The 25,129-nt window shown below is 53.5% G+C and overlaps 8 protein-coding genes across 8 annotated transcripts; 5 read left to right on the forward strand and 3 right to left on the reverse strand.

Moving 5' to 3' along the window:
* Positions 1-4,533: 4,533 nt before the first annotated feature.
* V2A60_009782 (uncharacterized protein) lies at positions 4,534-5,121 on the forward strand (the record flags this gene model as incomplete). Its single annotated transcript, XM_083261046.1, has 2 exons — positions 4,534-4,891; positions 4,979-5,121. The coding sequence occupies 2 exons, from the start codon at positions 4,534-4,536 to the stop codon at positions 5,119-5,121; spliced, it is 501 nt and encodes a 166-aa protein (XP_083117172.1).
* Positions 5,122-6,031: 910 nt separating this feature from the next.
* On the reverse strand, positions 6,032-6,385 carry V2A60_009783 (uncharacterized protein; the record flags this gene model as incomplete). The annotated part of the gene is made up of 1 exon (XM_083261047.1): positions 6,032-6,385. One exon carries the CDS (start codon positions 6,383-6,385, stop codon positions 6,032-6,034), a length of 354 nt encoding a protein of 117 aa, XP_083117173.1.
* A 2,546-nt stretch (positions 6,386-8,931) lies between these two features.
* V2A60_009784 (5'-methylthioadenosine/S-adenosylhomocysteine nucleosidase family protein) lies at positions 8,932-10,797 on the forward strand (the record flags this gene model as incomplete). The annotated part of the gene is made up of 1 exon (XM_083261048.1): positions 8,932-10,797. The coding sequence occupies one exon, from the start codon at positions 8,932-8,934 to the stop codon at positions 10,795-10,797; it is 1,866 nt and encodes a 621-aa protein (XP_083117174.1).
* Positions 10,798-12,346: 1,549 nt separating this feature from the next.
* On the reverse strand, positions 12,347-13,843 carry V2A60_009785 (Zn(II)2Cys6 transcription factor; the record flags this gene model as incomplete). Its single annotated transcript, XM_083261049.1, has 2 exons — positions 12,347-12,378; positions 12,436-13,843. 2 exons carry the CDS (start codon positions 13,841-13,843, stop codon positions 12,347-12,349), a joined length of 1,440 nt encoding a protein of 479 aa, XP_083117175.1.
* A 492-nt stretch (positions 13,844-14,335) lies between these two features.
* Positions 14,336-15,358, forward strand: V2A60_009786 (agmatine deiminase family protein; the record flags this gene model as incomplete). Its single annotated transcript, XM_083261050.1, has 1 exon — positions 14,336-15,358. One exon carries the CDS (start codon positions 14,336-14,338, stop codon positions 15,356-15,358), a length of 1,023 nt encoding a protein of 340 aa, XP_083117176.1.
* Positions 15,359-16,321: 963 nt separating this feature from the next.
* On the forward strand, positions 16,322-17,974 carry V2A60_009787 (major facilitator superfamily domain-containing protein; the record flags this gene model as incomplete). Its single annotated transcript, XM_083261051.1, has 2 exons — positions 16,322-17,756; positions 17,808-17,974. The coding sequence occupies 2 exons, from the start codon at positions 16,322-16,324 to the stop codon at positions 17,972-17,974; spliced, it is 1,602 nt and encodes a 533-aa protein (XP_083117177.1).
* Positions 17,975-18,424: 450 nt separating this feature from the next.
* On the forward strand, positions 18,425-20,566 carry V2A60_009788 (uncharacterized protein; the record flags this gene model as incomplete). The annotated part of the gene is made up of 1 exon (XM_083261052.1): positions 18,425-20,566. One exon carries the CDS (start codon positions 18,425-18,427, stop codon positions 20,564-20,566), a length of 2,142 nt encoding a protein of 713 aa, XP_083117178.1.
* A 1,127-nt stretch (positions 20,567-21,693) lies between these two features.
* On the reverse strand, positions 21,694-23,499 carry V2A60_009789 (uncharacterized protein; the record flags this gene model as incomplete). The annotated part of the gene is made up of 2 exons (XM_083261053.1): positions 21,694-23,033; positions 23,091-23,499. 2 exons carry the CDS (start codon positions 23,497-23,499, stop codon positions 21,694-21,696), a joined length of 1,749 nt encoding a protein of 582 aa, XP_083117179.1.
* Between the last annotated feature and the right edge of the window lie 1,630 nt (positions 23,500-25,129).

Raw genomic sequence — 25,129 nt, forward strand, 5'->3', positions numbered from 1 at the left:
TTTTCTTGCTGTCATTCTGGGGTCTTTTGTTCTTTTTTCTAGTTTGCTTTATTTCATCCCCCCTCATTGTCACCTCTCATACAGCACACACCAATATGTAGAGCATCCCGCCCAAGACTGGTTTTTTCATGTATGGCCCGCGCTATGAATCGCGAGGCGCCATACGAAAGGGGGTGTACAACTTGAGCACTACAGATGGCTCAACTGAATGGCAGAAATACCATACAATTATATTGACCACCAATACTATTCCTTAATCTTGCATTTTGTGATATAATATACATATATATATATATATATGTATTCCAGCGTAGCCAATGCGTGCAAGTTCATGCCCTCGTACACCCGCTCCCTCGCATATATCCGCTCGGAATTGTTGAGACAAGGGGCCAAATGCCGCTCTTCACCCATAAACACCCTGCAAGCACGGTATACAATCTGTCTCACGCAACGGTTCGGTAAAAACATGACAGCGGTGCATCGCATCTGCTCCCTCTCCTCGTGAGGCCGAGGCAGAAAAGGAAGTCCGGCATCGGGCGGGCCGGAGCTAACTGCCATGTGGGGCCGAGCCCAAGCGGCGCTGCGTCCGTCCGTCGGGGGGGGGGGGCAGGTGAAGAGTGGCGGCGGAATGACTCGTACCGTGTCAAAGGTTGATTGCAAGCCAATTTGACACTTTGGGCGCTTTTTACTTTGGGAGGTTTGTACTACTAGTTCCGTTTATTAGATGGCGAAGCTTATTACTTTATGACAGTCGCCCCCCCTGACAAGCTGTCGAGGTGTTGACAGGGATTACGGGAGTTGGCGTTCCGCCCCCCCGCCCCCCGGTTTGACGTCCCGCCGAGAGCCGCTGTACTGGTAAAAAGCAGCCTGCGCAAATATGCGCAGGGCACGTCAACGTTTTAATTGGTGATGGGGCTCCGAGTCGAGTCAAAGTATTGGGATGCAGGTATGCACGTCCCGATAGCTTGACCCATCCCAGTCTGGCAGCTGCAAGTGGACTGGTGGATATGTCTTTTGAGGTGTTGGAGCAGGTTCTTGGTGATTGCGCTTGATCCGTCTTGATGTTCGGCCGTGCATCGGCACTGTAAGTAGTTGCTTTGCTTTTGAACGGTCAGCAAGGATTTGTTGGCTCAACAGGCTGGCCCTGCCGAACATATCACAAAGCGTGCCAACCCCCCGCGCCCTTGCCTTGCGATGGACGCTATCCATGCGTCTCAACGGTCTCGTCGTGCTGATCGACGCTGCTTGGAACGCGCAAAGAAGATGGGCGACTAGCTTAGGATCGGAGCCATCAGATCAACTGGTACTATACATCATCTTTCCAACCTCTGCCAAGCCGGCACCATCTATAGGGACAAAGTCGCCGCCGCTGCGCCGCGCGCGAGTATGTCGGTTCTCATCCCCTCGGCTGGCGTGGCATACGCGATGGCCGTCACAAAACAGCCACCCGTTTCAATAATCTTGGCCAGCTACAATCACCCACCTCTCCTGCATTTTAACAAACAAACGTTACCCACGACACAGTGACGGTTCGAGGTCCACGGCACAAGTCATTTCGGGCGTCGCCGTGCAATCCAAGATGCTGAAGTCGGTGGGGAAAATTGGGCGGGAAACGCCACGCACAGTTCAAGTTCCGTCGTCGGAACTCGCACGTGGCCTTTAGCCGTCAGGAACTCGTGCATTGGCACAGCTTCAGAACAAACCACAGGCATGCCGTCGTTTCTTGACAAATTAGCTAGTTTTCTTTCATCATCTCCCATCATCTCCATCATCTTCCTTGTTCGAGGATAATCCGCGTTGGATACATGCGCTATACTGTATTTGGCACAACCTAGAATGCAGGTCCGGTTTCACCCAGAGTCCCTGGGAGCTGCGAGTTGGAATGCCAAATCCAGAAATATTCTCGGAGGCTTGGCAGAAAATTACTCTACTTGGATTCATTGCCTTTATCGGAAGTTGGAGTTCATATCCATAGTTGGCCACTGTACATGCATGTCCCCTATGACATGTCAGGAGAAGAAAGCGTCTTTCATGTGCGCAAAATATTGCAGGGTGTCAGTGGTAAGAGGCGTATCAGCGGGTTGACCTGTCCAAAAAGAATGTTTTCAAAAACGGATCGGCGATTGTAGTAAGGATCAGAACCGCTTCTCCAGCACACCACCCAGAAGAGAATAACGTTCAGTTGCAGTCGGCCTTTTTACCTCTCTCGCTTCCCGGGCCGTCTGGTTTCCAAGAATAGTTACACCGATGGGGACAAGAACCCCCAAGTATCACGTCCCCCCCCCGGCCGCTTTTGGCATACGGGCCGTCAAAACGGCACTGCGCGGCATCACCTCTCGATGCGACCCCCCTTCGCGACACTGGTTTGTGTGCATGGCAGAGACTCCGTGAACCAATCCGAAGCCAACCCGGGCCTGTGCCATGAACCTGGTGCCAATCTATTTGCCGTCACAGTCACTCTAGAAAGCATCACTGGTGGACGAGTTCAGTGATGCAACTCCACCACCACCCGGCAGTGGGTGCGTGCTGGGTAGTATCCTAACCCAGCGTAGGATGGATGGATGGATGGTCCGAATTTTTGCCTTTGGTACCCGATTTAGACAGGCGATGGCAGGGGCCAGATTTGTGATCCGGCCAAACCTTGCCAGTGCGTAGCGCAGGGTTTCACTCATAATCAGTGGGTAAAATGCACACGGCGCACTGAAGATTGCTGCCTGCAGAGCCGTTGCGCGATATGATTTGCCTGCCAAACGCACTACAGACCTCCAGCTGTTCATCCGATGGCTTGACAAAAAATCTTGTTTGAAATGTTAAAGCAATGTACGCTCGCCCTTTGGCCTGCCATGTAGGCCTGCCATGAAGAGAAAGGAAAAGGGTGACTGACTCCCTGCGTCCGAGGATGACTGTGCCGACCGGGTGCCATGTCACATCGCACCCGTACGCGAACCACACACACTGTCTCAGTGTTAATCTATTCGTCACGTAAGAACTACAGATTAGTCATGTTTGGGTATTTCCGGTCGGTGAGATAACTTGATGGCGACCTCTTTGAAGAATTTTTCTCGCCGGCCCATTTCTGCCAAAGGGGAGGGGGATCTCGACGCAGGTCCCAGCATTCCAGTCACTCAAAGGATCGCCGCCCGTTCAACAAACCAAAGTTTTTTTTGTATAAGCTTGACGCGTGGCTTCGATTGAGTTTTCGAGGTCGTAGCTGCCAACTAGTGCCAAGATTTGCTCCCGCTGAGAAGCCGAAGCGAAAAAGTCATGACACAGTCAGCAGTCGATTGGTGGTAGCTACCATGTCGCCGAATGATAAAAAAACTGCCTCACCGGCCGCGCAGGAGGCTTTGCCCACCGTCGTCGGTATCACACGTCTCCAGCCACGTCATGTCATTTTTTCGGCATTTGGCCCGCATATCCAGGGCTCGCTTTCGTCCTCTCCCTATGTATACCCAGTAAGTATCCGTATAGTAGGCGTCATTGGGGCCGAGTTTACTATAGGAGCCGGGCGTTGTGGACCAATCATGCGCTTCCGCAACGGCGGTCTGGTATTTCTGGACATCGTTAACGGACTGCCCCCAATGAGTTAATAAACTGCCCAATGACGAAGAGCTAGTGCTGGAATGTGCGGCCCGTGGCCTTGAGTCTTCCCGGGGACGCTGTTTTACTTTTTTTTTTTTTCTTTTGCACGCATTATCAGTAAGTACCTTGAAACCCCTGCAAGCTTGTTGATTTGCCGAGATGCGTGTCTCTCCTGCTTCCTCGGTGTGCAAGCGGATGTTCACAGTTCTCCTTGCAATTTATCGTGCATCCGCCTTGATTGTCTGCACGTTGCCCGTCGACCCGGCTTTGACGCTGTAGGCTTTGTTTTCGACGTGTAAGCTATGGGTAGAGCCCCCTCAACGCGTCTCAAGTCCAACACTTGGTGAACATTGCAACGCTCGTACAGAGAAGAAGCCTTTTGGCACCTTTGCAATTGCTAGAGTCGTAACCGAGTGGTCCCCCCCTCCATGGGGAAAGCTTGTTTGTTTATGAGCTATGCTTGCTGATGGGCCGCATGGATGCTTGCACTTTGTCGATCGACAAAGCACTCTTGTCAACCTCTCCACTTGGTGCTGTTCCCTCCAGGCCTGGCCTGGTTAGGTGCGCCGAGGACCGCAGCAGTGAACCCAACCCTGCGCTCGCTCACATTCTCAACCCTTTTGGCTCTCTGCAGCACTTGCCTCGAAAGCCGAAGAGTAGTGCTGACCCACTTTGGGTAAGACATCGGATCGGCAGTCTGGGCTCAAGCGAACTAGACTGAGGAATTATACAAGGTAATTACCTTGGGCCGACGTCTCGGCGCTCATCATGTATAAGTACGGAGACCCTCCCCCACCCCCCGCGAGGTGCTGTCTACCGTAACCTTGTTTCAATCTCTCAAGTTTCGACAACTGCGGCTCTTGTATGTGACGCAACTCTGCTTCTCTTACACCGTCACGCCCGGTCCAAGTCCTAGCAACATACTCTCTCCGTCACTATAGCCCACAAGCCATGCTTCTCAACTCTGAAACTCCTCGTCGGTCGTCGTCACTTTTTTCCATCACTTCAACCGAGAGCTCCTGGATCGATCTCAATGGCTCGACGCCCGCCGACACCAGTACTACATTCGTCGCCGGCGTGGCGGCGGCTGACCTGGCCAACTGCCATCGATGCCCGTCTCCGGAATGCCCTCTACTCAGAGACCGCCAGAACAGTGTCTCCTCTATACGTAGTTGCGAGGACATGAGTGCCGACAAGACGCAAGAGCTTTGGTTCTGCATGCTGGAGCTTCAAGAGCGCTACGGTTGCTACAACTCTACTCGCATCGACCTCGCACTCGGCGCAGGCGAGCAGGCAATCAATTTCATGCGTAAGTCGTACAGTCCCGAGCGCCGAAGCGCTTCTCAGAGACCCGTGGAAATGTCAAGTTTGCTGACCTGAGATGAAAAAAAAACAGCCAATCGATTCATCATCGATACGCTCAACAATTCGCTCCGCGACCTGCCCGACGAAGGCTGGAACAAGCTCTACCACTGCCTAGACGACCAGGCCACCCCCGAAAAGCCAAAGTCGAAGCGCAAGTTTTGGTCCAAACGCTGACACCACCATCATTCTTTACTGGAGGTTCTGGCCGCTTCTACTCATTACTGTGGCAGACACCATGACGCTTAGTATTATTATTATTACATGTTAATTTTGAGAGTGCACAAAGGAGTTGAAAAGTCTCTTTTTGTGTGGGAGGCATGTCGAATTATGGAGTTTTGTCTACAGACTTGGCGGCAATTTGCTGCACAGACACCAGATTGCTGGAGGACCTTGTTACTGTTATAGGCGTTGGCTGGAGCGGGCATGTTTTATTAGCATCTCTCTGAGAGAGACCATTGATTCAACTGGGAATAATTGCTTTAGATATTGAAGAGCTAGATTATTCTTGGTATTGGGAATGGATGAATTTGAAACAGGATACCATCTCTACCTCTACACTACTGCGTCGTTAAACACATCTATATCATTCAATCCGACACATCCGTCCGACTGCAGATAGTACCAGCGAAATCCGGTTGGCAGGAGCTCCACATATGTCACGTCATGAAGGTGGGCTCGAGCATACTAATATAGATAGATATACTCAATTGCACATACAAATCAGAGAGACAGAATAGCATACATGTGCCACACATCCACTTTCTCGAAAGAGGGTGCTAGAGGGCAAAGTGGTCACCATGGCAAAGTGGCCTGCTAATGCTTTAGCCAAAGTTCCCCAAACCGATCCTGATTGTCAATTGCGTCGGGCAGGGGGACGACCTCAGGCTTCTCATACACGAGCGGCTGCTCTCGGAGTACCACTCGTTGTGATTGCTTACAATACCTAGGAATTTCCCTCGATACTTGGCAATTACAAGGCCGCTCTCAGGAGTGCTTTCCGGCGGACAAATCTAGACGGCATCGATGACGCTCCGTTTTCGGTAGCACCAACGTCGACAGTAAGAGCCACAGGGGCCCTCACAACTCAAGCCTGCTCCAGGATGGACCGCACGCAGGGCCAGTACACGTCGCGAACCCACCGTTCCAGGTACTGCAGCGTCCGCACGATTTGGTAGATGCCTCTCGTGCCCGTCGTGCTCCCGATAAACCTTTTGCGCCATAGCACCGTCCGATCCCCAAGCTCTCGAGCTCGCGCATGTCGAGGCCGTTTGGATCGTGCCGGAGCTTGAGCATCTGCTTTCAGCGGCGACGTCCGGCCGGAACGCGTGTGCGACGACTGCTCCGAGAGGGAGTAGCTCCGGTCCGACGAGCTCTGAACGCGCTTGGCCCGCGGCGTCTCGTCGTCCGTTCTCCGCTTGGCGGCGCCGGGAGAATCCATGGCGGCGGTTCGGGGTGGCATCAGGCGGTGCAGTCGGTGTTGCTTCGTTTCACTGTTCTCTGCGACCCCTCGGCAGCTTGATGGCGGCGTCAAGTGGTTTAGTCGGCGTCCTTTGGTTGCACGGTCGTCGGCATCTTCTTGTTCCAACGAGATGTCCAGCGGCTCTCAGTCCGATGGGGTCTCCTGGTTCTTGCGATTCTGCGTCGCATCCAACCAACGTTAAATTTCGTCAGGTCGCATATCGCCCACGGCCGTCACCCATATCGTTTAGTAGGCCGTTATTCGCGATAGCGATTAGAAAGCTGGACTTTGTGCTGTTGGGGTTCCTAAATCACCGTTATAGTTAGACGCGATAGGGACGCGACTGAAGTGGGGACCTCCTTTGAGGCGATCTGCGACGCTGTCATACTCTGCCGAGGTAGTACAGGTCGCGTTCTGAGGGCAGGAACTGCGCGATTTGTACGATGATCTCGTTCGGTAAAGCATGCAACGACATGGCGAACCGCTCACATGCAGACAGAGTCTGTGGGAGGACGAGACGTGAGAAGGAGGTCTTCACCATTTGCTATTGACCAGCCCCCGAAGTGGGGCAGGTTACAGCAGCTAGACGTCACTGTTGCAAAACTCAGAAAGGCATCCTCGAATGCGTGTGCGGTCTAAGACAGTACCCATAGTACTTTAGGCCAGCCTCATAGCGCGACTGATTCTGAAGAAACTGATCGAATTTTGATTCCGAAGGCAGTACGGAGCAGCAGCAGAATAGTAGCAGCCAAATTCTACATATTATCATCAAGTTACATACTTGGCCTATCTATCATAAACCTCAATTATCTTCATCATCCGCCTCTCCAGTATCGCCACCCTCCTCCTCGCTCTCTGGCTTATTAAGCCTCCGCGTCCCGAGTTAGTACCGAGATAATGCCCCGGTAAGTTTAATGTACTTAAGATCTAAAGCCGAGCGGCGTCCACGATTGCCTCCAGCGCTAAGGTTTTCCGTTCCTCGAAAGTCTTCTCGGGCGAGTTAGCTCGCGAAGTAATAACGGGAACGGATATTGCAGCGGCCGACGGTAGAGTACCACACGCACGTAGTTGTACACAAATTTCTTGTCTGCGTGATAAGCTACGTAGCCACTTAGTGTTGTGGATGATCGTACGGAGCACCCTGAGATCTTAACCTGGTCTGCGAGTCGATGCACCCAATGCCAGACCAGGCTGGGCAAAAGACGGAATGCATGAGCGACTGAAGCAGCTTGATGACGGAATAAAAATAATTTTTAAAATGACTCGGTCCTCGAGTGCATAACCTGACTTACAATTTTTAGTCTAAATGCTACCCACCAGGGTGGTGTCTTGCATCGCGAGCCTTGTTGTCCAAATGCACAGCGCAGTCACTCTTGTCTCGCCTCGCCATACTCGCTGTGATAGAGTCCGTGACCTGTCCAAGGCAAAAACGACCGGGCTTGTGCGGGGAATCACTTCGATGTTGCAACTCGCCTTGAGGCTGCGGGCAGGACAATACCTGCCGCTTGTACGGCACCGTGTCAAGCTCCGGTTGGATAACCACTGTGGAGTTTTATGTAGGCGCATGCGTAGAGAGCATCTTGAGACCAATTTTGAGGAGTGTAGTCACAATGGTGAGGGTTAACCATGACATTCGCTCCTCGGATCTAGTAAGGCTAATCTGTGCTGGCAACACCGCTTTATTCACCGACTGCGTATGCGAAGGCTAGCGACCCTCTTTGCGTGTGTATAAAGCTTTTTTTCGCTCGGATTTCTTCTATTCTAAGTTTTGAGTCTTTCTTACGAGAAAGCATTATAGTGGTTAACAATATACGCATAGTCTAGTATCCCTGTTATGCTCAAGCGGAGTAGCGCCGCTGATCGCCCGGTTAGGTTTGCCTTAGACCTCTCCGATCTACAAATGGAACCGAGCCTACCTGGATCCTGTTGCTACTTAGTACGGGGAGACCGCTCCGTGAAATGCGCCTTATGCACGCAGCAACTGGATGCAATTTGCATAGCGTGCCCGTTATATCCTAGTCTCTAGGAATGACTGTTATTTCTACCAGTCAGCAGTCGTAAAGATCCTACAGCACACGTTGACTCGTCAAGCAATCACTTCATACGTGCGACATGCATCACTAGTGGTATGCCTTGCTGGATTGGCATTTCTTGTGTAAAGCTCCAACCCTGTGTTCGCCTTGTTGCCAGCGCATCCACCACCCTCTGGCAGTTCTGCCGGCTGCGCCTTAGAACCAATTCCGGCTGCAGTTCGCAAAGGCGTCCTGTCCCGATCAGCGCCTAGCCGCTGTTCATGTAATATGAGTGAACAAGGCAGCCAGTCAGATCAGAAGATAGACGAGCAATGTTTCATGGTGCACAGCCCATTCCCATTTGCTACTCACGGCGTTGGCCCTGTTCAGCTCAAAAGAATTGCTCTACCTCTTCTTCTTCTTCCTCTTCTTGTCCCTTTTAACTACGATCTCTATGCAACGAAACTATTCAATTTCCATTTCAAAATCCTACAAACGAAAACTGCCCCAACGATGGCACCATTCTATATGAGCCCGCTCTCGGAGTGGCAGCTTGGCGTCACGGTCGCCTGGATATGCGTCTTACCAAAGGAGTACAATTCGGGACGCTTGCTGTTTGACCAAATATACAGCTACGACGAGAAAGGCTTTGTTGCAGATTATGACGATGATAATGGTTATGAGCTAGGGCGTATCGGCAACTATGACGTGGTGATGAATTGTCCAATCGGTAATATAGGGCACTATCATGCGTATGAAATTGTCAAAAAGATGTTGGGTACATTCCCAAACATACGAGCAGCGTTGCTCGTCGGAATTGGCGGAGGCGTTCCAAATCTTGCACTGGGCAATGACATCCGTCTAGGCGACGTTGTTGTTAGCAGCAAGATCTTTGCATACGAAACGGGGAGAAGGACAGATACAGGCGTCGAAATCGTACCGAGGCTTATCGAACCCGAGAAAAACCTTTCTGCGGCTGCTTTTAAATTCCTATCGGACCTGCGACAAGACGAAACACTATTGCAAGACAAGATGGACCAGGCAGCATCTAAGCCAAAGAATGTGGCCGATTACCGCCGTCCAGGTATCGATCATTTATTCGTGAGCGACTATCTACATAGCCAGCGATGTCAATGTCGACTGCCGCAGCCTCGGGACCAGTCTATCATGGTTCGTCGCCAAGATCGGCATGAGGGCTCCCTTCTGAGGATGCACATAGGCACCGTTGGCTCGGCAGATCAACTCCTCAAAAGCGCCCATGAGCGAGACCGTTTATCCAATAGAGATAAGATCATCTGCGTCGAAATGGAGGCTGCAGTGGTGATGCGTGGCAACTGTATAACAGTGCGTGGCATCAGCGACTACTGTGACGGCCACAAGAGCGATGACTGGCACGACTATGCTGCCCTTTCGGCAGCAGTATGCGCCAAGGAATTACTACAGCGCATCCCGCCAAACAAATTCAACCAGCTGAGACGCTACATGACGCCGCAGGAGTGTTACAGCCTCGTCCGTGGTGTAATTCAACGGCTGAGAGATGAGCTGGCGTACAATGTACCGCAAGACGCAGACGAAGACCTTGCAGCGCTAAACAGAACTCTGGCGGTGATAAGGGGCCGCTCTGACTTTCTCAAACTCTATGCACGAGATAACCGCTTCCAAAGAGAGTCTTCAGCGATAGGAGACACGGCCAACGCTGCGAATCAAGCTAAGGAGGCAGAGGAAATGGCAGCAAATATCAAGAACCTTCAGCAAGAACTTACACGCCTTGTTAAAGAGATTCAGTCCAACGTCAAGCAAAAGGCAAACGCAGCGCCTGCCGTCACCAGACAAGAATGGGAAGAACTCAACGCAAAGGTCGAAGCCACTGCGAAAGAAGTCAAGGCATTGAAGCATTCAAGACAGGCGCTGGAAGAGACGTCAAAAATTCTCGAAGAAATAAGCAAAATTACTGGCGATCGTCGGTTTGAAGACGTCAGCGATAAGTTCAGCAGCATAGCTGAAATCCTGACAAATGCCTATGGGCTTGCTACAAAATGTATCCCACTAGCAAAAAAAGTAACAAAGCCGGTATCGGAGATCTTGAAACAGGCGACAAAGACGAGCTTGACTCGCGTTAGGTCCTGGTCGCCATCTCTAAACAAGCCGCGATCTGAGTCGCCCTCTCCCGTTCACCATCCCGATCCTAACCCCCCTCGGCAGCAGCTGATACGACATCATACTGAGACCACTCCAAGACCGATCCGCAATGAAGAACAGGACTTGGAGCAGAATGCTACCCTCGATACTATCAACCGCCCTCGCCCACCAGCCAGACATACTAAATCTCATGGTCAACGGCCCCCTATACCTCCCCCAAAGAAGCAACATCTTTCGTAGATTTCCAGGACACCAGGGACACCAGGGACACCAAGACATGGGAGTACTCCTGCTCCATCCCATGCCAATAGCACTTATGAGGACGCACGTGAGGAGTACATCATAAACGTAAAGGATAGAATAGCAGAGCTTAATGAGCATGGTGGGGGCCGGTAGAGCTGGAAAGAATACCAGTACGCCAGAGTGGGATTATAGCAGAGTGCATTCCACCAGGCTTAGCTACTCTACTCTACGCGGCGAACCCTAGATTCAAGACTACCTCGGCCAACAGGCGTCGGCCGTGCCTTGCAGGCTCACGCTTTGGCTGCTAAACTGCCATTGACCTACCAGGCGCTGGCGGTATGGCCATTTTTACGTGACTGACCGCGGGGGCCGCTTCACAGCGCTGGTAGATGTTTCTGCATATTGTCTCTGCTACGAACGTGGAGCGGCATGCAATGCTAGTATCTGGTTCAGTATTCTCATATATCATGAGTGAGTCACTGACATGCTCTTCAATAGGCCTTTTCGAGTCCTCGCCGTCGTATCTCTCAGGCTCGTGAAGGCCTGATCCGAGGGTGGCGCAACCCCCCCGCCATAGATCGTCACCGGGGCGGTGATCGGCAGCGGGGTTGCTCGATGACCGCACTGCCAACTACTCAGTATGCAAGACCAATGTCCGATGTCGCCCAAGCCATGGCCCCCCCTGCAAAAGACCTCTCGGAAATACCGCGAGAAGCCGAGAAGGGAACTTATGGCTTCTACAGGATGCACCGACCTCGAGACTTGTTAGTCAAAGTTGTCTTGGCTGTTTACTCCCGTGGCGACAAGCCAAGGGTTTCTTGAACCCAGCGACCACTGTTGCTGGTACTCACGATGGCACGTTCGTCGTGGATCATGCGGGTGAGACTTGGGACGAATTGAGAAAAGCACGCAATCGATTTTACCCTGTTCGCACCAGTCTCAGGTTCAATTGAAATCTCTTAACAACCGGTCACATTGTCGTGCCCCGCGATGCTACGAATCTACCGCTTCTTTATGAAGTAAAGACAAAGTGCGCTGAAGCGTGACTGCTATGTAGCCACTCAAGAAGACAATGGTGAACAAAAAATGCAGAGAGTATGAGGCAGACATTTCGTGCCCCTGATACTGGCATTCTGCAAGAAGAAAAATTGATAATCATATTCTTAGTAATACATATCGCTAATCTTAGGACTTCCCTCGACCTTTCGGCTATTGTTCAACCCAAGGGCAGCACAATGCAAATCCAAACGACAGTATGTGCTGATGAGTTCAGACCTTTATGCGATGTTGAACATGCGTTCAAGAAACGGCCTTTTCTTTCGTACAGCCAAATTAGTGTCCTGAGCGCGGTACTCAGATTGCCAGCCAACACGCTTCAATGCCAGCTTTTCCAAGCCTACACCATGATAAGATTGTAGGCTTGAAAACCTGACTTTTAGCTTAATGTGTCAGGTTCAATTCCACCAAACTTTTCGAGGCCAGTGCATTCGACCTGCTATCAAAGTGGGGGATCCAGACTGTGGTAACTGATATCTGCTACTCGTCGCTAATACGGCACAAAGTCGTCGAATTCAATCGCTAATACTACATAGGTCAATTTTTTTATCCCTTCTGATGGAAGGAAGTCTTTCTTACCTGTAGGTAGTGTTCGCGGGCCATCTGAGGTAAGCTCCCACAATGCTTCAAGCTTTTGCAGCGTTCGGTGCGCACTCTGGTTCCGGGTAAGCTCGTACTGGACTTGCAGTAGCGATCTGATGTCGTCTCGAGCCTTGTCAACTGCTTCACAGCCAGCAACAAACAAGGCCGTCGTTAAAACAATAGAAGGATGGAGGCCCTCTCGTTTGGGCATAGCCTCTGACAGACGTACAATGCTGGCAACCGAGCACCTGACAGTATCCGCCTCTCGATCCAGCTCTAAGCCGTATCGGTAAAGATATATGAGAGCAACGTGATGCGCAACAGAGTTGGCGATTCTGTATGCCTGTATCTGGTCATCATCGCAGTGCCCGGCGAGCTCCTCGGACAATATCGCCGGCGTCGTTTCATCCCGTGCCATCATGAGCCGAACAATGCGCACTAATTCTGACGCCCTGGCCGTGATGTAGTGAGCGGAAGCTAGCTCGAGATCTAATGTCTCGTACTCTTGGGAGAATTGCCGCATTTCTTGCAGTGTCCTGATCCACTTGAAAACTCCCAGAAGATCTTGGCAGCACGCCAGGTGGCCGTCAATGACCCCGACGGTCTCCACGGAAGGTAACTCTTCGGGATGGCTTTCAGATACGACAGGCGTATATTTGGAGGGCCACGGGGCCGGCAGAGAGACGAGAAAATCCATGAGCGAAAATAGTCTATGAATGAGTCGCCATAGACCAGTATTGGCCACTTTGTCATGACCTCGGCGCCGTGCATCAGCCAGCAACAAGCTCGCACATTCGAAATGGCTTCGCCAGAATCTGGCATCGGGATCAAAGTGCAGCTCGCAAGTCGCAAGCATCAGCGTAGTAGCAATCACGGCAGCACTGCTGCTGTGGCCGTGGCCGTGGCCGTGCAGCTCTGCCTGCAGCAAGGACAATGTTGAGGCGCGCAACTCGAGGATGTGAATCTCGAGCTCCTTGCGGTTCATGTCCGGGTGAATCTTGGAGGCTTTGTGCAAGGCCCCAAATAGTAGACTTGCATAAAGAAGGCTCGGGAAGACGGACCCGGCAGACACGATGGCCTTGCATGTTTCTTGCTGGATGGTTTCGTGGCAGCAGATGGCGGAGGAGGCGTCTCCCACGAAATAGTCTAGAAATATGCCGTGAGACGGGTCGATGAGCGACATGAAGGCGCTATAGCCGCTCGAAACGTTTCGCGCCGGGCTGAACTGGACCTGAGAGAACTGGCAGCGCGGAGGCGGCGTGCGCTCTGTCCTGTACACGCAGGCAGAGTCGGACCCACGGCATCGTCCGCACCGCGGCCGTTGCTCGTCGCACTTTTGGTGCCGAGACCTGCATCTGGAGCAGCCGGTGCGGGATCGGAGTTTCAGGCGACGTTGTGCTTGCATCTTTGTGTGCGCTGGGAGACGGTTAAAACAGCCCTTGCAAGTGCAAGGCTGGGATTTGCCAGAAAGGAATATGCAAGTCTGATCGACGCTCACCAGTCGTTCTGTGGGGAGAGGGAGCCCGATGGCTCAGCCCGGTTTGGTGGATGCCGGCTCGGGACCAATGGCATCGAATTGCGACGAAAGTAACTATTATGGGGCAGAGTCCCGGCCCGCTTGCTGGATAATCATCAAGAGTTTTTTGGTACGCCGGGATGGTTGAGTTTATGAATTGAGAAACGTTCAAAAAGGACGGCCGCCGCGGCAGCCGATCCAGCACCCGGAGTCCCGCGGCGCTTTTTATAGGACTTTGTCAGGTTGGTGACAGAACAACTCAAAGTTCTCATCGTATATAAGACTTCATCTAAAGGTCATCCATCAAGTCTTGTATATGAAAAAAAAAATTTCAAATCATCTTTCTCTCTCTCCGTCAATACTGTGTCTTGCATCAACAAAATGGCAACAATCACCAAAAGTGGTCTCCGCATGCCAGCGGAATGGTCTCGCCACCGACGAACCTTGACAGCGTGGCCAGATCAGAGCTCTCAGAAAGATGAAAACATCCTCCAGGGAGCGGAGCGTGATGTCGCGGCCATCTCCAACGCCATTGTCGAATTTGAGCCTGTGACGCTGCTTTGCCGACCTGGCAACGTTTCTCGTGCAAAAGAGCTGCTGTCTCCCTCGGTGGCAATTCAGGAAATGGAGGTTGACGAGCTCTGGCTTCGCGACACGGGCCCCGTGTATGTCAAGACGGCCGAGGGCACTGTTGTAGGCATTGATTTTAATTTCAATTACTGGGGCGCAAAGTACGAAGGCACCGTCGATCAGACGGTCGCAAGATCCGTCTTGGACCACGATGCCACGGCGCGAGTCCAGGCCCCTCTGGTGGCAGAAGGTGGTGGCATCGAGGTCGACGGCGAGGGGACACTCCTCATGACCGAGAGCTCCGTCATCAACGACAACCGGAACCCCGGCCAGACAAAGGAGCAACTGGAAGACCACTTGAAGACGCTTCTTGGTGTGCAAAAGGTCATTTGGCTCAAAGGCCTAAAAGGCCTCGACATCACCGATGCTCACGTCGATGCCACCGCCCGGTTTGCGTCTCCCGGGCGAGTCATCCTGAACCGCCCTGCCAAAACGGCTAGGAAGGCGTTTATAGATGCTTGGGAGGACGATAGGCGAGTTTTGGCGGCAGCCAAGGACGCAAAGGGCCGTTCCCTCGAGGTCATCGAGATTGAGGAAGCGGACACCACCAAATTCGACGGCGACGAGTACGAGACATGCCTCTCATATCTCAACTATCTCCTCGTCAACGGTGGCTTGATCATGCCAAAGTTTGGTGACCAGGCTGCGGATGACGGGGCCTTTACGCTTCTGCAGCAGCTCTTCCCGGATCGCAAGGTTGTCCAGGTGCAGCTTGACTCGCTCCGGAAGCTCGGCGGCGGAATTCACTGCGCGACGCAGCAGCAGCCAGAATGAGGACGTTTAACCCCGGCATTTGGCTTCGCTACTAGTAATGGTATAAATTACCTACCCATGAAATACAACTCTGTGACTAGACAAAATTTCTTTGCGCGGCTTTAGTGCATACTTGAGTGAGATGTCGTCCAGGCATCCTACAAAGAGAGTTGGTATAACTTGGTGATGATAGACAGACAAAAAGCAAGGGAAACAGAGATACTGTATCAATTTCATTTCAAAATAAAGTCTAGGTGCCCATGATTCGCCTTTTCCCGTTTCTTTTTTCTATGCCAAATCTTGTTCGACGGCCGCTTCTTGTGAAGTTTTCAGCTCGAGTCTATTGCGAGAGTGTATTCACGCTGCGGCAAGGTACTTCGAAACCTGGGCTGTCGCAAATAGCTGTTATTGGTTAAAAAGTCCACAGTAGTTGCTAACTGATCGGCACGCCAGCCCCATGTAAATCATGATAGACGTAGCCTCCCTCCGTTGAGTTCACGCAAGGCAAGGTCATAACAAGATCCAAGGGCCAATCCATGTACGGAAAGCCCATGCATCGGAAATGCGTTTCGTTGGATAAATCTGTGGGAAATATGGACCTTTGGCCGATATCAACAATGGTCGGTTAACACCACCACTAACCCTGCAGCCATTTTAGACACGTACATTCACCATTCATCAGCCGTGGTTAGGTGAGTCTGGCCATGGTGACCAGTATCATGATGCACGACCTTCCGAAATATAGTCGTGCGCCTCAAATTCGCGATAGCGGTTTAGTGTCGTCTTACCCCGCGATGCCAGGGTCACCAACAAACCTGTCGTATCGTATCGGCACTCTGGGGTAAGTAGTGTTCGCTTCGACTCAACTGATGCCATCAGCATATATAACTATCAAGCTCCCCTGCGAGGTCATGGAGTTTTTGCAAACATTGTTCTTAGTCTTTTGATCTAGCCTTTTTCAAAACAATAAATTCATCAGAGAAGATGTCGGGTTATCGAGATGAACCACCAGGCACACTTCTACTCTTCGCCCCATCGAGTAGCGGACAGCATCAAGAAATCATTCTTCATCCTGAACCTACCGAGTCGCCCAATGATCCCCTTACCTGGCCCACCTGGAGGAAGGCCTGGCATACGTTTGTTCTGGTGGTCATCACCGGCCTGGCCGCGGGTCTCTCGACAATGTCCGGTGCTGCCTCGTACACCATGAACAACAAGCTTGGCATCACGCCCAACCAGTTCAACGTTGCGGTGGCTCTCCTGTTTGTGGGCATAGGCAGCGGCACGTACCTAATGTCGCCGCTCCCGAGACTTTTGGGCAGGCGGCTCTCGTACGTACTGTCTCTTGTCGCGGGCGTCGTGGGCTGCGTCATGTTCGCCAGGGTTCAGAAGACGGGCCTGCTGATCGCCTCGCACCTGTTTCTCGGGGTGGCCGAGTCGTGCGCCGAGGCAATGGTGCAGCACTCTCTGTCCGACATCTTCTTTGAGCACCAGCGCGGCTCTGTCATGGGACTCTACGTCCTCGCACTCTCTGGGGGAACCTTTATGGGACCGTTGGCGGCAGGCTTGATCGCCTCCCGTCGTGGTTGGCGCGCCATCGGATGGACTGGGGCCATTTGCTGCGGGGTTATGCTGGCCGTCATGCTGCTCACCTTGGAAGAGACGGCGTTTGACCGGGCAGCACACTTGCAGCGAGAGACCGACACGGAGACTGGCGAGCTTGAAAAGGGCGCCTCATGCCAGCAGCTTGAATACGCAGCACCGGCCCACGAGCCCCGGACCAGCCACGCTGCTGCTGCGACTGACGAAAAGAAGTCCTACGCAGAACGAATGAAGATAGTGACGCCGACATCTCCCAGCAAAGGGAAGCTGCTCCGAGGCTTCATTTACAGGCTGCGATACTCGCCTCGCTGTTTCGTGTTTCCTGCAGTGTTATTTTCGGGGTTCCAATGGGGGGCTCAGATCACGTTTCTCACGTTTTACCTGTCGGTCGAAGATGTTCAGTACTACGCGCCGCCCTGGAACTACAGCGACAAGGCCGTCGCCATCATGGCCGTGCCCTGCTTGATTGGACTGCTCGTTGGCATCACGTACGCCAGCATACTCGCCGACTACTTTGTCGTATGGATGGCGCGCAAGAACAGCGGTATACTCGAAGCCGAGCATCGTCTGTGGCTGGTCCTGCCTGCGTCAGTCATCGGCTCTCTGGGACTCTTGCTGTTCGGGATCGGCTCGCAGCGCGGCTGGAGCTGGGCCGTACCCTACTTTGGGCTGGGATGCTTCGGATTCACCTGGGGCTGCGCCGGTGACATCAGCCTGTCCTACATGCAGCAGGTCTACCCAGAGGCCATTCTCGAATGCATGGTTGGAGTGGCGGTCATCAACAACATTTTCGGGTGCTCATTTACATTTGCCGCAGGTACGTCCCTTTTACTATCGCGCTCAGCTTCCCACTAAACTTTGGCCGTAGGTCCCTGGCTTGACAAGCATACACCGACTCAGGTATTTTCGGTGCTGGCTGCTATTAACTTTGTAATTACGTTGACGGCACTGCCCATGATAATTTGGGGTAAAAGATTGCGGATCGGTACTGCGAGCAGCTACTTTAAGTTTGTGGAGAAGATGAACTCTGCATAGGCGCAGTCCGTATCTAGTCCGCTCCTCATAACTACCAGGCTATCCACATTTGAGCCGCTTGAGATACTTGTGATTAAACCGTAAAGAGAGTCACACCACCTTTGTCATCGTCACTCTTTGCTGCTCACGGGCCCTGTGACACTTGCCGGTTTTCTACATCAGGCTGCGACCCGCGGACACCCGAAGATGGGCAGTAACCACCGTGGCCAGCGTAACCGTCACTTCACAGCCCCGCGATGGTGCCCGCTGGAGCATAATGGGACAGGATGAAATGCCGGTCAAGTTGGGTGGGTGTGGGGGAGTAGGTACCTATCATGATCACTTCCGAATAAGCTGCCGGTATTGTCGTCAAGTATATATATCAGCAACCAGTGCCACTCACCTTGATTGAGGCTGTGCTCTATCTCAATCGCACTCATTCTCATCCGAAATCATACTGTTGATACAGAAATGGCCAAGGAACTTTCCGTATTTAATGTTGTCGAGGCCAGCTTGGAGGACATCCAAGCAGCGCTGACCGATGGTACTGTTACCTGCGTCCAACTTGTCGCGGAATATCTGCGCCGTATCAGTGCCTACGACTGCCGCGGCCCCAGCTTAAACTCGGTTCCCATCATCAACCCCCTGGTGTTTGAGGAGGCGGCGGCGTCCGATGACAGGCGGTCGTCGGGCGCCACTCTCGGACCGCTCGACGGCATTCCTTACACCGCCAAGGACAGCTACAAGGTGCGGGGGATGACGGTGGCCAACGGCGCCACTGCCTTTGAGCACCTGGTGTCCAACACGGACGCGTTCACGATTCAGGCCCTGCGCGCGGCCGGGGCTGTTTTGATCGGCAAGACGAACATGCCGCCGATGGCGGCTGGCGGCATGCAGCGCGGCGTGTACGGCAGGGCGGAGAGCCCGTACAATGCAGAATTTCTAGCCGCAGCGTTTGCCTCTGGGTCGTCAAACGGCAGCGCCGTATCTACGGCCGCATCGCTCGCCGCATTCGGGCTGGGGGAAGAGACGGTCTCGTCTGGCAGATCACCGGCGTCCAACAATGCGATTGTCGCCTTTACGCCATCGCGAGGCAACATATCGATTCGAGGAAACTGGCCGCTGTACTCTCTCTGCGACGTGGTCGTACCACACACGCGGTCAATGAGCGATCTTTTTGGGCTGCTGGACGTCATTGCTCAGCCGGATAACATCACCAAGGGCGACTTTTGGAGACACCAGACCCTCGTCGAATTGCCCCAGCCTTGGCAGGACAGGCCGGCTTCGTTTTACCATTTGAGGGAGGGGCCTGCTCTGCAGAAGATTCGGGTCGCGGTGCCGGACTTGTACACGGTGAACACGAACGAAGGCAGCGACGACATTGACGGGGTGTATGTCTCCGACGCCGTACGCGATCTCTGGAAACAGGCAAGGGCCGACTTGGAGGGCCTCGGCGCAGAAGTTGTCCCTGTGGCGGACTTTCCCCTGATTACGGAGTATGAAGCTCATGCTCATATTGGTTCCGAGGATCGGCTCGGAATGCCCAAGAACTGGAAGCAGGTTGAGCGCGCGCAACTGCCCGCGCTGGCATGGACCGAGTTCCTGCAGGACAACAATGACGCCAACGTACGCTCCCTGGAAGGGATCGACCCGCTGCGCATCTGGCCGTTCAGAGACCAGGGAGACCCGCAGGTCCGGTTCTTCAAGACGGAGAATGCCGTGCTCTGGGACAGGCTGCAGGGATACGTCGCCGAGCTGCGCGGCCAGACGCCTCCCGTCACCACCCAGTACCAGGTCCCCGGACTGGGGCAGGCCGTGCGCGCAGTCGAGACGCTGCGGCGGTCCCTCCTCGAGGACTGGATGACGGCCCGCCGGTTCGACTTTGTCGCGTTCCCGGCGGCCGGCGACGTCGGGCGCGCCGACGCCGACGTCTCCGCCGAGAGCGCGCGCCACGCCTGGACCAACGGGGTCAAGTACAGCAACGGCAACCAGGCCCTGCGGCACCTCGGCGTGCCCAGCGTCACGGTGCCGATGGGCGTCCTGGCCGGCAAGGCCATGCCGGTCGGGCTGACCATCCTCGGCCGGGCGTACGACGACGTCCGCATACTCCGGCTCGGCTACCTGTACGAGCAGGCCAGCAGGCGACGGCGGCCGCCGGCGCTCACGCCCGAGCTGCCCAAAGCCGCCGCCGCCTGCCGCCGCCGGAGCGGCTGCTTCGTGCCCGACGAGAGCCGACAACGGCCGCTTCTGGAGGGCATGAGGTGCGCGTCGACGACGGGGACCGACGAGGCTGGCGGGGTTATTCGGGTGTCCGTTTCCGGACGCATCAAGGCGACGGAGAGCAACGGGAGCAGCTGGCGACCGATTGTCCAAGTGTACGTGGACGGAGACATTGTCGCCGCAGAGCACATCGACATATCTGAGGAGGAGGAGCAGGAGGAGGGGGGATTGGGGACGTCTTCGTTTCGTTGCAACGTCAGCGTGCCGCCGCGAGCGAGGCGAGAGGCGCGCGAGGCGGTGCACGGCAAGATTGCGAGAGACATGATCATGGTCGTGGTGGTAGCCTCGGTAGGGCATGGAAGACCGAGTGGATGGCTGGGTTTCATAGAGTGAGGAGGGGTATTGGGCCAGGACGGGCTGTGCTTTTTACTACAAAAAGCATCCCCATGACAGATGACACCAACATATATCTCGTGTGCCCGTATTGAATGAATGAAAATGATGCACCTTTTTTTTCTTCTTTTCTACCGTAGGCGAGCACAGTTGATTGCACGCATCCCAAGTACACCTGCGCCACGCACCACGCACCACCACCACCACCGCCTTTAAACACTTTCAAGAGGCAGCCAACCATGTGAAATTGCAATGGCAGTGTTTGCGACCAAACAATTCCAAGTTGTATGGCCTGTCTGATTGAAACCACTCCTGGTATTATCCTCACGCAAAGAGACGTAAAATGCAACTAGGCATCTTGTCCGTATACACACCCCGCTCGTGCTACATGGTCACTGATCACAAAATGAAACCTGTTGTTGAATTTTACTGTTTTGTATTGATAGCAGAACTGCCTCGCAACATGGCATGCGAAGCCTCGTTTGCGTCTGCTTGCTTGCTTGCTTGCTTGCTTGCTTGCTTGCTTGCTTGCTTGCTTGCTTTCCTCGTTGCCAATTTCAGCCAAAAGGTCAAGCTCCTTCCTATTCCTCATTGCCGTGTCCCGTCCAAGATACTGTAACAATACTTTCGGTGCATTACCACGCAGCTCCCTCGCTTCCTCCCCCTTCGTTCTAGTGAACAAAAAAAACAAAAAGAAAAGGAAAATGACAAAAACATGTTTTTCTCTTTCTGGCTCATCCTTGCGCTGAGCAGCAAAGTTCCGTCCGATCTATGCAACGCCTTTCCATAAGGGATTTCCATTCACATACAGTCTAAAAAAATTCCAAGCGCGATGAAGAAAAATAGACGTCTGATCGTGATATATGGTCTACTACCTTTGACAAGGTATAGTAAACCAAAATTCGGCCAAGCGTCTCAAAAGAGTGACTAGAGTCGGGGTATCTCAAATAGGGCCATGGGCAGCCCAAAAATAACACAAAACGAATGATGGATAGTCCATGTAATGATTTTGAAGAATAATGTTCAAGGATCGTGAGCCGCTGAGAATCATGTCGTCAGGTCGGGTAGGGATGCAATGCGCAAGTGAAAATTCCAGATTCGCTCGCTTTAGTATGCAGATAAAACAATCATCGATGGATGCCGACTTTGGCACCGAGGCTCTTCCAGAAGCGAGATCGGGAGTCCTCATTATACGCGCCAGCCATGGAGGCTTCGCGGTGCATGGGGCCAACAATATCCTCGTCGCCACGGTTGGGAAATTTACCCTGGGCAGCATCAAGAACCTCAAGAATCTGAGGCACGGCGCTGGGCATGTTGTCTTCGAGACGCTTCCACTCTACGCCGGCAAAGGCGTCACCCTGAGGACTGTGGTGCACAGAACCCGGGTGGGCGCTCAGGGAACGACCCCGGCCGCGCCCACGGCTGCGGCTGCGAGAGTCGGACTTTTGCATCGGCACAGGCGCAAAGGTCTGCCTGATGGTATCCTCGTAAATGCTTCTCCAACGGCGCTCCGTTTCGGCCCATTTGGCTTCGGTGAGAGCGTAAATCTTGCTCGTCTGACCGTAGTTTTCACCGGTGCGCACCAAGTGCTTGGTGTAGTTGCAACGTGCCGCGTCCCAATCGCTTGAAAATTTGGCAATTGTGTCGGGGTTGACAGTCTGGAGGTCGTAGGGAGCGGGTGAGATGGTGAAGTTGGCGTGGCCAAGACGATCAGACCACTCATCATGCTCCTGCAGTATCGAGGGCAAGGAGACGGGTAGCGGAAGCGGCAGATCGGTGCTGCTGGAGATGTTGCGAAGAGACTGGGCTGACGCGCGAGAGCTCAGTGACGGCCGCGCAAATGCTGCAGAGGTGAGCGGCGGTGACTGAGCAGCCGAGGAAAGCATGGGCGGAGTGGGCGCCGACTCGATGGTGGGCGACTGAAGTGGCGACTGGGGCGGCGGCTTGCCGAGAGGATCGGTCATGAGGGGAGGTAGAAGTGGCGTAGTAGCCATGGCACGATCTCTCTGGAGGCTGGTCTTGTCATGCTCGGTAAAGATGGGCGTCAAGGACGGCACGTTGACGCTGTCGGTGCTACCAAATGGCAGCGCGGGAGTAGGTGGGATCGAGTGCTCGTTGTTTCCGTCGGTATTGTGGCGGGCGAGAGCCGAAATGGACGAGGAGCGACTGGAGGGAGCGCGAGACAGTACGTCGCCAAGGCTATACTCCATGGGACCGGGATTTGTCATACGGGAGTGGCGGCCAGATCTCCATCGCGTGATGTTGGGAAACCGGGACTCGAGGCGGGCCGTGAGACCGGACAGTTGCGATTCGATGCCGGCGCGCTTCTTCTTTCCATAGGGGGCGTGGACATTGACGTCGCCATCACTGAGAAAACCGACATCGTAGTCGTCAATGTCGAACTCGCCAACAAGGGCACCGTCAAAGAGATCTTCGGAGCTGTTGCCGCGAGGACCAACATCGTCACCTAGGGGCAGCTTGTTAGCCATGGCCCGTGGGCGGGCATGGATGCACATTGACTCACATAAACAACTATAGAGTCCAAAGTTGTCCTCGTCGTCATCGGAGAGGTCGTCGTCAATGTGTTGGTAGTAGTCCTTCTCAAGAGGCTCCTCTTGGACATCGGGCAGCTGGCGGGCGGATGCCTTGGTCAGGGTGCTGGAGAGCAGCGAGGGAGAAACGTAGCCGTCCTGTGCGAGAGGTGGCAGGTCAAGCGAGGAGGAGGAGCTGGACATGCGAACATGGCCGCGGGTTGAGAAGGTGGGCGTAACGGGCGAGGTTATGTCAGAGGAGGACGAATTGGTGGCAGGAAAGCCATAGGGCCAAGGGCCAACGACGTTGGGGTCGGGACTGGAGACCTGGGAGGCCGAGTCGGATCGTTTGCGCTGCTCGACCAACTGAGGCAGCAAGAGCGGCTTTAGTTTAGGCGACATGCCTCGCAGCAACATTGGCGCTGTGAGGGACACGGCCTGTGGATAGATGGGAGCGGCGTTCGCAGAGGAAGCTTCCAAGTCGCGACGGTATGCATGTACGGAGAGGATATATATGGAGGAGGGGAAGAAGAGAAGAGGGAAAAATAAGAGGGGAGGAGGGGAGAAGAAGTAGGAAAACGGTTGGGTGTGGGAAGATGGGAGGGTGAGGAGGTAATGAATGAGTTGGATGCAGGTGTATGTATGTGTGTGTTGTGAGAGTGTGTGTTGTTTGTTGTGCGTGTGTGTCTGCAGTCGAGACAAGGCGTAGCGGAGCGTGGAGAGGTGTGTGTACTTGGTAGCGGTGGTTTTTTTTTTTTTCTCTTCCTAGAGAGAGGATGTCGGGTGGCTCCAAAATAAAAGCTAGAGAAAGCTGGAGAAGGAAGAGGCCAAGAGGGCCACGGGTGCTTTTTGTTTGGGTAAAGAGGTTGGCAAGCAAGTATTCAGAGGCAGACAAGACAGGACAGGGCCGTCGTGGCTGGCGTGCAACGAACAAAGGTTCCACCAAGAATGTGTACCGGTAGTGGAAGAATTGGTGGTTGTGGTGGTGCTGGTGGTGCTGAGAGTATCAGTACTCGGCAGAGAAGAGGGAGCGGCGACAATGGAGCCACTGAGAGAGGAAAAAAAAAAAGAGAGAGAGAGAGCGGGACGGACGAAGAGAGGAAGAAGCTGGTGGAAAGCAAAGTTACCAACAAGTACCGAGGACCACAAAGCTGTTGGGCGGGGCCGGCAAAGGGAGGCCAGAGAAGAAGATGGACAGAGTGGGGAAGTGACTTGGGAGGAACAAGAGCCGGAAAAATAAATAAAGAAACGATGGGACAAATCAATAAATCAATAAATAAATAAATAACCAGAGGTAGTAAGGTATCCATGCGGGTACGGATACAAAGAATGAACAGGTGAAAAAAAAAAAATAAACAAAGTGGGTGGGACCACAGAATGGCAGGGCCCCCTCATTAGTCGGAAAGGCAAAGTAAAGTGGAGTCGGTCTGGCTGAGGTGAGGAGACATGGAGGGTACACACTGACGCACTTTGACAATATCAGCATTCTGGTACGGTCTGGTGGCAGTACCAAGTTGGCTGGTGGTTGGGTTGTGAAAAGGGGGTGAAGAAAAAAAAGGACGAAAAAAAAAGGGAGCAGCAGTTGGAATTGCACAAAGAGGCCGGCCACTGGAGCCAAAGAGTAGCAGGGGAAAAAATGACAACGAGGCAGACAAGTACTGAGTAGTTGCGCAGAAATCTGTACCTAGCCTACTGGTAGGTACCTTGCCAAGCTAAGTAAGGACTGTACGGAGCGACGCAGTAGTCCGAGCCGCGGCACCGCTTTTACCTACCTGGTGCGCAGCAAAGAGGCCTGTGCAGGCGAACCAAGGGCACTGATGACGGCCTGTTACAGCGCTGCATGAGTCGCTGTCCGCTTGCCAAAGCGGCAAGGCACTGCAGTCGTGCGGCCTGGACAGGTACCTGAGGCAGAGCTTAGACAGGCAGGCGGCGCTTGGGTACGTGGCTGCGGTGGGAATAAAAAGAGGCCAGTCACTAAGCATGCGAGTATGTAGGTAAAGAGGTACTTGACTAACTTGCCGCAAAGAAGCAA

The sequence above is a fragment of the Cordyceps javanica genome, chromosome 7 (genome assembly GCF_051103115.1).
Source record: "Cordyceps javanica chromosome 7, complete sequence".
In the NCBI taxonomy this organism is placed as follows: Eukaryota; Fungi; Ascomycota; class Sordariomycetes; order Hypocreales; family Cordycipitaceae; genus Cordyceps; species Cordyceps javanica.